Here is a 17,431-nt window from a genome sequence, read left to right as displayed (position 1 = left end):
ACATCCACATGAATGGCAGGATCCAAGGTTTCCCAGCAGAACATTACCCAAAGCATCACACTGCCTCCGTCGGCTTGCCTCCTTCCCATAGTGCATCCTGGTGCCATCTGTTCTCCAGGAAATCAACTCACACACACCCGGCCATCCATGTGATGTAAAAGGAAACGTGATTCATCAGACCAGGCCACCTTCTTCCATTACTCTGTGGTCCAGTTCTGATGCTCACGTGCCCATTGTAGGTGCTATCGGCAGTGGACAGGGGTCAGCATGGGCACCCTGACTGGTCTGTGGCTATGCTGTCCCATACACAACAAACTGTTATGCACTGTGTGTTCTGACACCTTTCTATCAGTACCAGCATTAACTTTTTCAGCAATTTGAGCTACTGTAGCTCGTCTGTTGGATCAGATCACATGGGCCTGCATTTGCTCTCCATGTGCATTAATGAGTCTTGGCCGCCCAAGACCCTGTCGCTGGTTCACCGCTTTTCCTTCCTTGGACCACTTTTGATTGGTACTGACCACGGCTGATGGGTGTATCAGTGTTATTCACTTCACCTGTCAGTGGTCTTAATGTTATGGCTGATGGGTGTATCAGTGTTATTCACTTCACCTGTCAGTGGTCATAATGTTATGGCTGATGGGTGTATCAGTGTTATTCACTTCTCCTGTCAGTGGTCATAATGTTATGGCTGATCGGTGTACAGGAAATAGGATCTAAAGTAGTTCACTATGTAAAGAGAATAAGATCTAAAGTAGTTAACTTTATAAAGGGAATATGAGCTAAAGTACTTCACTATATAAAGGGAATAGGATCTAAAACAGTTCACTATATTAAGGGAATAGGATCTAAAGCAGTTCACAATATAAAGGGAACAGGATCTAAAGTAGTTCACTATATAAAGGGGATAGGATCTAAAGTACTTCACTATATAAAGTGGATAGGGTACCATTTGGGAGGCAAAGTCGCTTCATCTCCATGACAACATGTGAGAGGTCAAACCCCGTCAGTGTAGCTACATGATGTTTGATGCGGGCAGCAGATCACTCTGCTCTGACACCACACAGTGATTGGAAGATAACTGGACACAGTTAAAGGCATGCCGGGCCTATGGTTTATTCAAATCGATGTGCTCAATTCTTTGCCTGGTCTGTAATAAAGATGAATAAAAGGTACATTGGCATAGACTGCTCATATAAAATGTGGGTTTTCATTGAGAATCAGAACAGTTGGAATTGAAATGAATCAAATAAAGCATCAGGCATCCCATTTGTCCTGGTTTGATAACGCAGTTGTGAATCACAGAGAAGATGCTTTTCTTCAAAGGGCCACTGGGAGGCTCTGCCATCTCACAGAATCACTGTCACTTCCACAGACAATTTCTTAAGCTTTGAAATGTTATGATCACATTTTACAGCAACCTGAAATACGATCCAATAAGACCTCACCTTCGAACCTTGGCAATCACCTGAGAATATCAGAACACGTGGATCAATCTGGGGTCAGCTTATGAGATCAGAACACAAGGGGTCAAGCATCTGAGCCCTTAAAAATCCCCCCAGCCGTTATTCATAATGATCCACAGGATTAAAGTGATGTAGAACAGAAGTCCTACAGTACAGCTGACACAGACGCTGAGCAGTAACCCTCCTCAGTCAAGCTCAGTTCGGTTAGGTGGACATAAACAAAGACAGCCTATCAAATGTCTAATGCCGTCTTATAGTATAATCCATAGAATAATTCATATTCCCCTCTCACACATCATAAAACCTGGTATGAAAGGGTCAGGGGTAATAACTCAGGAATTCCTTTAAAGCTTTGAAAAACCAAAATTAGCATATTTACAACGTGAACGATATGAGGCCTGGCATCTAGCGATGACAGCACAATTTCGAAAAAGCAACGGCCTGCCTGAAGTGATGCAAATTCTCTGGGATTACAACTGTGATTTAATGCCTACCATCCGTTCCAAACCCAGTCCTCCCACCATCCCTCTTTTACTCTGCTCCATCCTGCTCCTCTTCCCCTCGGTCCCACTCTGTCCCACTCCCCCCTCTCTCTCCTCCCTCCCTCTTTCCTCCTCTCCATCACACTCTCCTTCTTTCTCTGCCCTCCCTCCATCCCGCCACCGCCCTCATTTCTCTTACAGTAGGAGACTTAAATCATGTCCAACAACTAAACAAATGTGAATAGGTGTCATTTTCACATCTTTAAATGTGCTGATTACAGCATCTTCAATGATTCGAGAAATTGCCCTTTGATAACAGCGTGAAGCACAAAGCTCCACATTCATCAGAGAACCAGGGAGGGAGACGGGGAGTGATGGAAGGAGACGGGAGAGATGGAAGGAGACGGGAGAGATGGAAGGAGACGGGGAGACAGGGAAGGAGACGGGGAGAGATGGAAGGAGACGGGGAGACAGGGAGGGAGACGGGGAGAGATGGAAGGAGACGGGGAGATGGAAGGAGACGGGGAGAGATGGAAGGAGACGGGGAAATGGAAAGAGACAGGGAGACTGGGAAGGAGACGGGAGAGATGGAAGGAGACGGGGAGAGATGGAAGGAGATGGGAGAGATGGAAGGAGACGGGAGAAATGGAAGGAGACGGGGAGATGGAAGGAGACGGGAGAGATGGAGGGAGACGGGAGAGATGGAAGGAGACAGGGAGATGGAAGGAGACGGGAGAGATGGAGGGAGACGGGAGAGATGGAAGGAGACGGGAGAGATGGAGGGAGACGGGAGAGATGGAAGGAGACGGGAGAGATGGAAGGAGACGGGGAGACAGGGAGGGAGACGGGGAGGCAGAGAGGGAGAGACAGGGAGGGAAGCAGGGATATAGTAAGGAAGGGAAACTGGGAGGCAGTGATTCAGTAAGGAAGGGAAACTGGGAGGCAGGGATACAAGCAGCGATGCAGGGAGATAGTGATGGGAGGAGACATGTAGGAAGACAGGGAGACAATAGAGGAAGGGAGAGAGACAGTGAGGCAGGAACAAGGAGGAATAGAGACAGGGAGGGAGGGAATTAGGGAGTGATGCAAAGAGACAAAAATAGAGGGAGGGAGAGAGAGAGACAGGATGGCAGGCAGCCTTATTCCACATCTCTACTAGGGAGCTCACATGAAGCTGATTCATCATTTCCATCATAAACTGCTGTTCCTACTCGCTGTACTCATGTCGGCTAAGTCTCTGTACTCATGTCGGCTAAGTCTCTGTACTCATGTCGGCTAAGTCTCTGTACTCATGTCGGCTAAGTCTCTGTACTCATGTCGGCTAAGTCTCTGTACTCATGTCGGCTAAGTCTCTGTACTCATGTCGGCTAAGTCTCTGTACTCATGTCGGCTAAGTCTCTGTACTCATGTCGACTAGATTAGGATGATAATAATAAAAATTACTAAGGTCACATCTGGAAACTGGGGCCATCATGTTATTGGACCTATTTCCAATACAACTTTTTTTTACCATCATGACAGATACAGTACATCTGCAGAGATCTGATAATGTGTTCAGATCTGTTCACAAACACAAACCAATTTTTTAGTGCCATCACATAATTATCTCTTACTTTGAATACTTCAAGTTTGCAAATTTTTACAACAACATAAATAATATTATGCACATACAGCTTTGGAAAAAAATGTAGAGACCACTGCACATTTTTCTTTCCTTTCCAAAAAAGTTGAAAAGGAAAGTTTTGAGTGAGGAACAGAAGCGTTCAATTTGCAGTGGTCTCTTAATTTTAACCCCCCTTTTCCTTACTCAAAACCTTCCTTTCCAACTTTTCTGGAAAGAAAAAAATAAGTGCAATTTTTTCCAGAGCTGTTACATATTTTGCATCCTTTTGAAACTTTTGTATATGTCAGTATGGAGGAAAGAGAGCTCTAGGGAGAGAGAAAGGGAGACAAAAGGTTACAGAGTTAATAAGAGATCATCCTCTTCAAACAATATGTGACCAATATGGTCGGATGTTCCTCTCTCTTCCATACACAGACCCAGAGGTTGGATGTTCCTCTCTCTTCCATACACAGACCCAGAGGTCGGATGTTCCTCTCACTTCCATACACAGACCCAGAGGTCCGATGTTCCTCTCTCTTCCATACACAGACCCAGAGGTCTGATGTTCCTCTCTCTTCCATACACAGACCCAGAGGTCCGATGTTCCTCTCTCTTCCATTCACAGACCCAGAGGTCCAATGTTCCTCTCTCTTCCATTCACAGACCCAGAGGTCCGATGTTCCTCTCTCTTCCATTCACAGACCCAGAGGTCGGATGTTCCTCTCTCTTCCATAAACAGACCCAGAGGTTTCTCTCTTCCCACAATCTCCTACACAGGCTCGGTGGCCTTATCATCTCTCTGTTCCCCAGAGCCCAGTATTTATTCGGGGAGACGAAACATTGAGAAAATGTTCTCTATTTCAGGTGTGCCCTGTTCACAGAGAAGAAAGCCCTGCATAATAAATTAAACAACACCAAAACAGCAAGCACTCCAATATTTCTGATTCCAGCCTTATTAAAACGTCCCCTCACTGTAGCTCAGTTCACAGACAGCTCCCGGTTCCCTGCTAATGGCAGAGTTTCCACACTGCTGTCAGGTCACCATGGTCTTCACGCTTGAAAACACTGAATGAACGCAAAGTACAATGAGCTTAATGAGCTGCAGGTCTGATCAGGCCTTAGCCTCCCAAATCCTATTCTCCATGTAGTGCACTACTTTTGACCAGGGCTGGAGAGTGGTGAGGGTGTGATTTGGGATGCGACACGCAGCTCATCAAGCGTCTATCTCATCGTAGTTTGCTTCATTCAGCGTTTTCAAGCGGTTGGAACACGGCGACGGTACAGTAGTGGAAACACTGAAGTTAATTCTCTGCATATTTGACAGGAGTATCTGCCTGTAATACAAGTCTAACAGAGCTGGTTTTGTATTACAAGTGCCTCAGAATAGTGATAATGATCAGTTCCATCTAAAAGGCAACCAAGGTTCTCACTCAGCGCCGGCTCTAGCCTTTTGGAGGCCCCCTTACTGTTGGAGGTCCCCCTAACTGTTGGTGGTCAGGGGCCCTAATCAACCACTCATGCCTTGAACCGGCCCTGCTCTCTCTATGAAATCAGGCCCTGGAGTAGACCATGGCTCAAATGGCTTTATGAGTGCACTCTATAGGGTTAGGGTATCATTTAGGACAAGCTGATAGCTCCTTAAGTCACACTAAAAGACTTGTCAAGACTACAGATGGAAAACACTTTGGAATCCATTTGAGACTAACATCTCAAATTATTTTATTTTCTAACCACGTTTTACCACTTTCCTCCAAGCAAGCCGCTCTGATTGCTATCACACCATTCAGTCAAGTCCAGCGTTATCTTGTTGCACATGCCTGAGTGAAATGCATTTGCGATTAACAAGATAACTTGTTTTGGTCTGGATGTGTGATATGTTGTTTATATGTGTATAATCTCGAAGCAGCATGACAACCACCCCTTATTTAGCCATGAAATTCCAAATGAGAACATACATGACAAAGTACAATATTTTCAGGGACCCTTTTTGGCTTGACATCGCCACTTTTACAAAAGAATCGTAGACTACATGTTTAATAACCACAATTTAGCTTTGGCAGGTACTCAACCTGCCACAAGGAGTCGCTGGAGCTCAATGCAACAAGGCACCCCTGTGCAACATTCCACTATCATGTCCTGGGCAGCGCTGAGTCAAATTTCACAGCGCAGCGCCTGACCCCCGGCATTGTCAGCATGTTAAAACCGGGAGTCCCATACCTGCAGTGAAGCAGCTGCAAATTCAAGAAAGTAACGGAGAGCACCGTTAACAATTAAGACCAGAGTGACTGGGTTTTATGAAGGGGATTTAATATAATCAATTGACTGTTGTCTGAATGACTCATAACTCAGTCCTTTTTAATCTCATTTAATGGTCAGAAATATGAGACATGGATACCAAGCTGAGCAATGCAGTGTCCAGAATATTGGAGGAGTTTGACACAAACACATCCAAGTAATATAAGGGTGAAGTCTGACAAATGAACACACAAGTAGTATAGGAGTTTGATAATGTTTTATTGTATACATATTATACAGCAGGATTCAGAGAGACTGGAAACCAATATTGGGCTACGTGGACATGTTCTAGCCTGGTTTAAATCTTATTTATCTGAAAGATATCAGTTCGTTAGTGTGGATGGCATATCCTCTGACAAGTCAAAGGTATGCTTTGGAGTTCCTCAAGGCTCGGTTCTGGGCCCATTACTTTTCTCACTATACATGCTCCCTCTGGGCGATGTAATCCGAAATCACAATATTAACTTTCACTGTTATGCTGATGACACACAGTTATATATTTCAATGAAGCATGGAGAAGCCCCTAAATTAGCTATTTTGGAAGCATGCGTTTCAGATATTAGGAAGTGGATGACAGAGAATTTCTTGCTCTTAAACTCAAATAAAACAGAAATGCTCCTTTTAGGACCCAAAAAACAAAGAGCGTTGTTAGCAGATCTCACTGTGAACCTCGAAGGCTGCATGGTCGTATCCCAAAAAACTGTAAAAAACCTTGGCGTTACCCTTGACCCTGACCATCTCCTTTGAAGAACATATAAAATATGTCTCAAGAGTTGCTTATTTTCATCTTCGAAACATCGCAAAAATTAGAAACTTCCTATCAAAAACGGATGCAGAAAAATTAATCCATGCTTTCGTTACTTCTAGATTAGATTACTGCAATGCTCTTATCTCTGGTTATCCAGACAAATTAATAAATAAACTTCAATTAGTGCTGCACACAGCTGCTAGAATCCTAACGAGAACAAAAAAATTTGAACACATTACTCCTGTCCTGGCATCCTTACATTGGCTGCCTGTTAGGGTTAGGGCTGATTTTAAGGTTTTACTCTTAGCCTATAAATCAATACATGGACTTGCTCCTACTTACCTTGCTGAAATGATCCAGCCATATATACCTACACGTAACCTTAGATCGCAAGACGCAGGCCTTTTAATTGTACCTAGAATTTCTAAACAAACAGTTGGCGGCAGGGCCTTTTCTCATAGAGCTCCACTCCTGTGGAATGATCTGCCAATTAAGGTTAGAAATGCAAACTCAGTGCAAACTTTCAAGTGTCTACTAAAAACTCATCCTCTACAGCACGGTTTATAATTAGGTGTAGCCTGGCCCGGGGGCGTGAAGGGTGACCAGTAGGCTTGATACTGTCCACCCTTGCTGTCTTGCCAGGTGGGCTCTCGTCGCCACTGGGGATGCCCTCCCTCCAATGCCCTTCGGGGGAAGAGTCAATGGCTTGTTGTTGACTCTCTATTGCGCACTTGTGCAGTTGGGCTGTACGCTGCTAGCAATACTCGGCCCTCATTCAGGGGGGTTGCGGTTGGTGGGTGTCCCTTTGGTTGATGCCTGGCAATGTGGTTGGATTGATTTCCTGCCTGTTGGGCCCTGTCCGGGGCCTCCCCCGGGTAGGGCCACAGTGTCACCGGACCCCCCCGTCTCAGTTTCCAAGGTGTTACGCTGCTATATTATTGTGCTGGGGGACATGAGGGATGTACTACTAACTTTTCTCAGTTTCCTCCAATTTTAAATTTTAGAAGGAGATGAGGTCCTGGTCCACACCTGCGGATTACCTGGTTTGGGGGGGACCGTTGCTGTTCCTGTCCTTGTCCACCTGGTCATACTTCTGACCTAGTCTAAAATCAAATATACTCTGGATTTAGCCAAGAGAAATTTATTTATTATTCCAATTGGACTCTTAATATCTCACCCGGCACAGCCAGAAGAGGACTGGTCACCCCTCTGAGCTGGGTCCTCTCTAGGTTTCTTCCTAAATTCGACCTTCTTAGGGAGTTTTTCCTAGCCACTGAAATTCAACACTACTGTTGTTTGCTCCTTGGGGTTTAAGGCCGGGTGTCTCTGTAAAGCACTTTGTGACAACTGCTGTTGTAAAAAGCGCTTTATAAATAAATTTTGATTGAATTGATTGATTGAGTCACATAAACCAGCGAACCCAGACCACTGGCAGACTTTGACAAATGGAAAACGCTGTGATCTCAGGCTGGTAAAATGATGACCCACTAAGTGATACAGCTGCCAATCACAGGCACATACCAGTCGACCAGTGAGAATACACTGCAAATGACTTCAGGAAGAGATGCAGTCTTATTGGTGGCTGTCTGTATCAACCACCGGGGTGCGGGTTTCCTTCCGGTCTGTAAGGAAATCAAAAACAAATCAGGACGACAAAACAAGTAAGAGGCCCTGAGACAAGGTGAGGATCGATCGGGGAGGTGGCAAATGCACGACTTAAGCACAGCTAATGTTCCACGGATTGACATTGCTTTTGCTTATGACACAAACATAATTTATTTTCTCATCTCGCCTCTTTATCGGGTAGGAGCAGGAGTGTTAGGGGAACCTCTAAGGGCTTTGTGACACACACACACACACACACAGAGAGAGAGAGAGAGAAAGCATAACTACCATAATGTCACAAAAGAACTAACTTATGCAAAAATGTAGCTGATTAATGCAGCGGGTTCACGCTACGCTTCGTTCAGCTGTTGGAGAAACAGATGGAGAGGCTAGCAGGGTTGTGAGTGCAGAGTAGTCATTATTGGTGTTAAAGAGACAAACGACAGTTGGGACCAAAATGACCAGCTGAGCTCCCTGCCATTGTTTTGGTAAACAGCGGATGGAATATACCGCCCCTGAATGCATAGATGCAGACTGACCATCCATGAGACCAAAATTATTGCATTTAATTGTGCTTTAAGGCTTTACAAATTTAAATGATGGTATTTAAAGGTGTTTAAGACTTTACAAATGTAATTGTATATTTACAATAGGGTTAACAAAAGTATATATTTGATTATGATGTGATGGATTTACTAAGCTCATCAGAAATGTATAAGCATCATTTAGCCCATACTGAACAGTATATCAATACCATTACTTTAAAAATACAAAACGTGGATATAATAATCCCAAATTGCCCTTTTACTGATGAGACGTAGTGTCTGAAAAGTGCAGTTGCGGTCAGTAATTGTTCTTCTCCTCCTCCCAGGGCAGAGAAACGAACGGCAGCATCAGCAGAGCCTGTCTCAGGACCTTTTCCCCCCTTCGCCCACCTCACAAGATATCCATTAATAACCTCTTTCTGCTGCCACTGGAAAGGAGAAACAGATGCTCCAACCTGTAAAAAACAGAACAGAGAACCAGAGACACACAGACAGGTACATTGCTGAGAGACAGACAGTTATGTTAGAGACCGATACATTGTTGAGAGAGACAGGTTCACGAAAGAGAGACAGACAGATGTGTACATTACTGACAGACAGGTATATTGCAGAGAGACATATACAATACAGAGAGAGATGGGTACACTAAAGAGACAGAAAGGAACATTACAGACAGACAGACAGACAGACAGACAGAGAGAGAGAGAGACCGCAACACTGAACAGACAGGGAGGTACAGAAAGGAGATAGAGAGACAGATAAAGATTGAAAAACAGGTACAATTAAAAACAGGTACATTGCAGAGACAGACAGACACACTAAAGCGAGGCAGATACATTAGAGACAGACAGGTACATTGAAGAGAGACAGACAAGTATGTAACAGAAAGGTACATCAGAGATACAGTTAATAACTGGATACTGACATAAGTTTTGCTATTTTGGCTGTTTACCAAAATATATTGAAGTTACAGTTAAATAATGAATATGGTCTTAAAGTGCCGTCTGTCAGCTTTAATTAGAGGGTATTCACATCCAGACTGGAGGAAGGGTTTAGGAATTACAGCTCTTTAATACAGTACAGGCCAAAAGTTTGGACACGCCTTCTCATTCAATGCGTTTTCTTTATTTTCATGACTATTTATTTGTATATTCTCACTGAAGGCATCAAAACTATGAATGAACACGTGGAATTATGTACTAAAAAAGTGTGAAATAACTGAAAACATGTCTTATATTTTAGATTCCTCAAAGTAGCCACCCTTTGCTTTGGTTCCAACCGCCGTGTCTTTGTGCAACGCAGAAAAGGTGAACGGATGGATTCTACATGCCTGGTTCCCACCGTGAAGCATGGATGAGGAGGTGTGATGAAGTGGGGGTGCTTTGCTGGTGACACTGTTGGGGATTTATTCAAAACTGAAGGCATACTGAACCAGCATGGCTAGCACAGCATCCTGCAGCGACATGCCATCCCACCCGGTTTGCGTTTAGTTGGACCATCATTTATTTTTCAACAGGACAATGACCCCAAACACACCTCCAGGCTGTGTAAGGGCTATTTGACCAAGAAGGAGAGTGATGGAGTGCTCCACAGTCACCGGACCTGAACCCAATAGAGATGGTTTGGGGTGAGCTGGACCACAGAGTGAAGGCAAAAGGGCCAACAAATGCTAAGCATCTCTGGGAACTCCTTCAAGACTGTTGGAAAACCATTTCAAGTGACTACCTCTTGAAGCTCATCAAGAGAATGCCAAGAGTGTGCAAAGCAGTAATCAGAGCAAAGGGTGGCTACTTTGAAGAAACTAGAATATAAGACATGTTTTCAGTTATTTCACACTTTAGTACATAATTCCACGTGTGTTCATTCATAGTTTTGATGCCTTCAGTGAGAATCTACAATGTAAATAGTCATGAAAATAAAGAAAATGCATTGAATGAGAAGGCGGGTCCAAACTTTTGGCCTGTACTGTATGTAGCCCCCTCTTTTTCAAGGGACCAAAAGTAATTGGACAATTGACTCAAAAGCGGTTTCAAAAGACAGTGTGGGCTATTCCTTTGTTATTTCTTCATCAATTAAGCAAGTAAAAGGTCTGGAGTTGATTCCAGGTGTGGCATTCACATTTGGAAGCTGTTGCTGTGAACCCACAACATGCCGTCAAAAGAACTCTCAATGCAAGTGAAACTAGTGTTTATTGATGATGTGACAGAAGACCGAAGCAGCCAGATTAATTCTGAAGTGTATAGGGATATATTGTCTGCTCAGATTCAGTCAAATTCAGCAGAGTTGATTGGACGCGCTATACAGATGGACAGTGACCCAAAACATACTGCAAAAGCAACCCAAAAGTTTTTTTTAAGGCAAAGTAGAATATTCTGCAATGGCTGAGTCAATCACTTGATCTCAACCCGATTGAGCAAGCATTTCACTTGCTGAAGACAAAACTTAAGGCAGAAAGACCCACGAACAAACAACAACTGAAGACAGCTGCAGTAAAGACCTGGCAAAGCATCACAACTGAGGAAACCTAGCGTTTGGTGATATCCATGTCTTCCAGACTTCAAGCAGTCATTGCCTGCAAAGGATTACAATTTTATTTATGATTGCATTAATTTGTCCAATTACATTTGAGCCCCTGAAATAAGGGGACTGTGTATGAAAATGGTTACAATACCTAAACATTTCATATAATATTTTTGGTCAACCCCTTGAATTAAAGCTGAAAGTCTGCACTTCAAATGCATCTCGGTTGTTTCATTTCAAATCCACTGTGGTGGCGTGCAGAGACAAAATTGTGAAAACTGTGTCAGTGTCCAAATATTTCCAGACCTAACTGTACATCTCCAGCCAACTGAGCACAGGCTAAGTTTTCAACAACACAAGAGCACAGGGCCAAATATCATCACCCACCTTCCTTTATATGCTTCTGTCCCAATGGCTTCCTACTCCCCAGGACTCCACAGGCCAGTAGAGATGCACCGGGTGACATTTGGGACACAGGCTTTATCTATCATCAAGAGGTGTATCCCCTTTGTCTCCTTCTTCACCTCCTCCTGGACAAATTCTAAAGAACCTGGAACACAGGGCTACAGAACATGGAACACAGGGCTACAGAACATGGAACACAGGGCTACAGAACATGGAACACAGGGCTACAGAACCTGGAACACAGGGCTACAGAACATGGAACTCAGGACTACAGAACATGGAACTCAGGACTACAGAACATGGATCTCAGGACTACAGAACATGGTGGTGCGGGGTGAGCTGGACTGCGGAGCTTGTTGCAACATTTGTCTAAGCCCCAGGGGAGAGAGGAATACGCTGGTGGTTTAAATCCACTAGGGTCAGGAAGCGCCAACAAAGATGCATTCCATGTACATCCAGCCATGCATCCTTCCCTCCACCACCCCTCCCCTAGGTTGAGGACATATAAAGGTAGGAGGGACTTTGCTACGAATGTAGGAGGAGCTATGGTGGGAAGGTAGGAGGGGCTATGCAATTGAGGTAGGAGGGGCTATGCTATGAAGGTAGGAGGGGCTATGCTACTGTAAGAAGGTAGAAAGAGCTATTTGAAATAAATGTTGACAATAATCAGCAAAAATACATTGTCATATCAGTTAACATTTATTTGTAATTCAGTTGTTTTTTCTGTTCCGTGTCAGCAGACCTTAAAAACAAACAAAGCAATTGCAGAACAATTACCTAAAGCCCAGAGTAGACAGAACTTCTGGAAATATGGTAAAATTATATAAACGACCAATAACTACACATTAACATTAAAAAGGTATGAGACGCTACAATCCAGTTCCCTCAAATTTGACCAGAAAACATACATAAAACATCAATAAGAACCATAGGAACAGTAACAGAACCAGTAGAAGTGAACCATGGAACCCCATCAGAATAATCCAGACTGCCTCTGTTCTAGGATGAAGTGCTGTGCAGAGGAAGCGGTCAGGGTGAGTCACAAATGACACCCTAATCAATGCAGTGCACTACATTTCACCCGGGCCCATAGTGAATACGGTGCCATTTGAGGCATCCAGGATTCCCAATTGTAGGTTGAACTTCAGCAGACAGAGACTGGGTAAATACGGACAAACAGACAGGAAACAGAGTGTGTGTGTGTGTGTGTGTGTGTGTGTCTGGACAGAACACTAATCAAATTCTGTCAAAACAGGTAGAGAAAACATACATGCACTATGCATCCCATTGGTTTAAAACCATCTGATGAAATTAAACAATGTTTATGTATTCCACATTTTTACAAAAAAATATAAAAACAAATAAAATCTTTATTTCCTTACCCAGTGTTAAGACACATGGAAAACAACCCGGCATATAAAAGATCATTTGGTAAATGCTGGTATAGTTTATGACAAAAGGTCAACACAACATATTGTCCTTTAAAAAAAAAAAAAGTTAAAATAATATATATATATATATAAAAAAAAAAAAAATCATCAATACAAAATATACGCTTAAAACTTCCCCGGACTTTAGAATACAGACGTTTTTAGTTTTTTAGTCTGAAAGAGCATCACACCATGGATCCGACATTAACAGCACAGACTGAAACGTTCGAGTATAATCATGGTTGTAACAAAATGCTTTGGATTGGTTGCAACAACAGACAGTTCCATTGAAATGTTCTACAATGACACTAGCATAGTAATTATGTAACAAGAATGCCTATGTTATTCATTGGAGTTGCAACATGGCCATCTGCAAAGTTTTAACATGGATTATGTTGAGTTTACAGTTGGACACCTGGATTCACATCACAGCTCAGCCACAATCTCAATCCAGTCCCACTATGTCCGAACAGGGCCTTGTGGGTCACGCAGACCACACAGTCACAATAGTGCAGTATATAAAAAGATCCATTTGGGACCTGTTACAGCCCAGTCCAATCCAGGTAACCACTACAGCTCACTGATTACCTCCCGATGAACAAACTACCTCACAATGAACAGCGCGTATGTCTGTCAGTTCACACCATCTGACCCATGAACGCCGTGTGTAATGTACAAACTTTGGCAATTTCTGTAGTGCTTGATTAAGAGCGTTGTCCCAGTTCTCTCAGCCAAGTAGCACCAGCAATCAATACGAGAGATGGATAAGTGAATTGTCACTTCACACCAACAATACAGGCTAAATATCCAACTTGCACTGTGCTTCGAGAGGGTCTGTCAGAGAGCTGCTCCATTTCCTACAGACATAGAAGAGCAGTGGACATACCCAACAGTCACATGACACAGATCACCAGATGTAAAGCCTTTACAAGCCGCGGGGTGTATTACTGAGGCAGACAAACCATAGTATCATGTTCCACTTTAAGTCTACATCTAGTGAGTCTACGCCTAGTTTCATAGTCCTCTGGCTTTAGATACCCAGGGGTATGGGCCTCCCCTGAGGTTAATTTGCTTTACAGTCAAAACAAGACAGGGTCTTGCTTGACGTTCTGTAGGAATAGAAATCCACTATGAATACTTTGAATATTTTAATGGTCTGTAGCTTATGAGTACAAAACGGAATGTGCAGGACAACAGTAAAAGCCTATATAGCCAACATCATTATACAGAGATTCTGTGTTTTAGGAACTGAGCGTTTATTCAGGTCGTTTTTCAAAAACGAGCTCAGAGACTCTGTTGTGCTTCAGTTAAGATTCAAGTAGAGATTCAGGTTATAAATGTACTGGTATATTCTGCTCCGGGACAACAGTTGGAGAAATCTTTCATTGTTATCTCAGGGGGAGTTAGAAAGTCCCTGGAAACCCTACTGCCATCAAATATTACCAGCCAGATCAATTAGAACTAGTGTTGAAGGCACATGGCAGGCCAGAATACAGACCTCTAGACAACGAAGCAACACAAAAAACACAACAGGCTGGAATGCAGATCTGTAGGCAGCCAAGCAACAGAAGGCATTCAACACTGAACAGCAAGGCCTTCTTGAAGAAAGGCCATTTTAGCTCTATCTACTGTTTAAGGTGAACATGTCACCAGACATGGCTGAGGGGGTGGATACGAAGCAGTACAGTGGTGCTGCATTCTCCAAGCAGAGACAAAACAAATGTCCAAAACAAACTGATCTCCTCTCAGGTTTCAAACAACCTCCCCCTCCAGTTTTCACATAAAGTATCTCTGTACAGATTCCAGAATCTTAACGAACAAGGACACGGTCCAGTTGTCAAAAAACAATTCACAATAAAAAATAATACTTCACTTGATTTTATACATCTAAAATACAGGATAATGAGTACCTATTTGCTGTAAGTTCCATAAAATAACAATCTTGAAAAATAGAATACAGTTCAATAGAGCTTTCGTGCAAATCTGAGTGGGAATAAAATAACAGATATTAAAACCTAAAAACATCATAGTAAGGTGGTTTGAAGCGATGAGTGTTCTTTGGGACAGGTGGGAGTGGCCTGATTGTGGGCGTGGTCTGCCCCCTCAGTAGGGAGGATGGGCCTGTGCTCAGGTGGCCTGTGTGGTGTAGGGTCGTCACAGTTCCGTCTGTAGGCTGCAGACTGGTCTCTGCCAGCAGGTGGCAGAGTGAGCTGAATGCTCTCTGACTGGGGCATGGTCAGAAGGGGCGTGGTCAACCAGGGTGTGCCCAGGAGGGGCGTGGAAGTGATCCAGCTGGATAGACTCAGGTCTGAAGAATCCAGCAGAGTAACATCCTGACAGTCCTGGGTCAGAGGTGCCGGGGGGTCATCAGGCCCAGTCCATGTCTCGCCATCGCCAGCCCCTAACCTGACCCCTGACCCCGCCCCTGTCACACCCCTCGTCCCTGCCCCTGACCCGCCCCCTGTCCCAGCCCGAGGGCCTTCTTTGGTATAAGGCAGGGTATCAGTCTCTGTTGAGGCGAGTGTGTACTGATCTTCTTCATCAAGGCACCTCTTCTTCTCTGTTAGCCCTCCGGCCACCCCCCCGCTCAGGGACGGGTCGAGGCGGTCCGGGGGCCTCTTGGTGAAGCTGTACTGGTTCTGGGAGGTGGCGACCCCGTGACTGCAGCCCTTAGGGAAAGGTCCAGCGAAGGAGAGCGATGACAGGAAGGGCGGTCTGAGATCCAGGGGAGACCCGGCCTGGACCCGGCTGAGACTGAGGATGTTTCTACGGATGTCACTGGGCAGCTGGTCCAGCTGCCGACCCACCTGCACCGGACTGGGGAAGAGAGAACCTTGACAGGCCCGGTAGAAGTACCTGGAGGTAGAGAGGAGACAGTACAGTAAAGGGGATGTCCCAAATGGAGCCCTATTCTTTACAGAGTGCACTTCATTGAAGGGCTTTCTGGGCTGCTGTCATCACTCCCACTGATTGGGCAATGTTTTCAATGGTTTTTCAAACGTTTTCAAAGGTTGTCCGAGGGAGGCGAGTGATGTAAATACAGACGCCCTGACGCGTTTTCCCAGATGAGACAGAGTGAAGGATAACAGCATTCTGATGTCAACTGACCGCTTCACATTTCAGTGACAATGAACTGACCTCATCACAGGGTTCAACATTCATGTTCATGTTCACCGTTTTAATGTAGTCAGAAGGTCAACCTGGGTTACTCTGAACTGAATGTCACATAGAGGAAAACCCTGACCCATTTAGCATCACACCATTAGGATCTGTGTGTTTGAAGTGTCTGGTGAAAACCTTATACGGTTAGGACAGCATTAAATGACTTCGCCATGTGGAACTAGCTTTCATGCCCACCTTACTCAGACTGAGATTGTAATGTTGACTCTTCCGTGTCATGAAAATGTGCTGACATGACCCAGGAAGTGTGCCGACTTTGGAGGGTCGAGCGGCCGTTTGGAAACGGCGTAAGGCGTCTTACTCAAACCCCGTGTCGATGTGTTGTCTGAACCTAGGAATCTCCCAGGAATGCTTATATTACTGAATGTCTCCAGAGTATTTTCAGAGGTTGTAATACTGAGGTAAAAAGTAGAGTACCTGTAAAGTACAAAATATCAACAGTGTGATGTCTGGATTCAGTCTTATGTCAGGTGAGTGGTATCATCACTTTTGGGGCACCAGTTTGTGTATGCAATAGTTATTCTGCCCACCAGGGGGTGCAGACCTCTTTTAAAATGGAGAGCCTACAGCCTGGAATTCATTCTGGGCTACAGTATACAAATAAAGCTGGGAGACGGAGGGCAATGCTCCTTTGCAATCTTCAAAATGTATTATTTGCAGGCAGAAAGATTCTATGTAAACTATACAATTGTATTGTGCCTTTTCTCCCTTACGGAAAAGACAGTGTGGTCAAGGAAAAGTCAATTCTCATGACCAGAGCGTGAACCAGATGTACTGGCTGTCTGTCAAGATCCAAGAGATAACAGTTGTCATTCACTTGTAACACAGATACCCGCACAATAAAAATGTAGTGGCTGCCAAGCCTAAATTTGACCCATTCCTAGTAAAAGTTATACTAGTTTCAACACACTTTTTCTTTCTCCTTTAGATCCACTGGTTTGATCGTTTGCCACACTTCTTCATCCATAATTACATTTTCAAATAACTATAATATGCCTTTTGTAAATGAGTGTTGTGTGTGTAAAGGATAACATTAATTGATGGTGGTGAAGTGCTGTAATGGTGGTTGGGAACTGGAAAGCCTCACAATTAGCGCTAGGACTCTCTGGCTTCCCAGACTATTTCCCAGTAAAGTGGGCGGGGCAAATCCTT

At 44.1% G+C, this 17,431-nt stretch overlaps 1 protein-coding gene across 2 annotated transcripts in view; it reads right to left on the bottom strand.

The window, feature by feature from the left end:
- Nucleotides 1-14,234: 14,234 nt before the first annotated feature.
- The window catches only part of atp10a (ATPase phospholipid transporting 10A), a 45,310-nt gene continuing 42,113 nt past the window's right edge, over nt 14,235-17,431 (bottom strand). For both annotated transcript variants that reach the window (XM_029121710.2, XM_029121711.2), the window contains exon 21: nt 14,235-15,955. In XM_029121710.2, coding sequence (XP_028977543.2) covers nt 15,124-15,955 — 832 coding nt within the window. In that variant the 3' untranslated portion in view covers nt 14,235-15,123. The remainder of the gene's footprint in view (nt 15,956-17,431) is intronic.

The sequence above is a fragment of the Esox lucius genome, chromosome 8 (genome assembly GCF_011004845.1).
Source record: "Esox lucius isolate fEsoLuc1 chromosome 8, fEsoLuc1.pri, whole genome shotgun sequence".
Taxonomy (NCBI): domain Eukaryota; kingdom Metazoa; phylum Chordata; class Actinopteri; order Esociformes; family Esocidae; genus Esox; species Esox lucius.
Note: the sequence above shows the minus strand (reverse complement) of the source record. Positions and strands in the feature narration are given on the sequence as shown.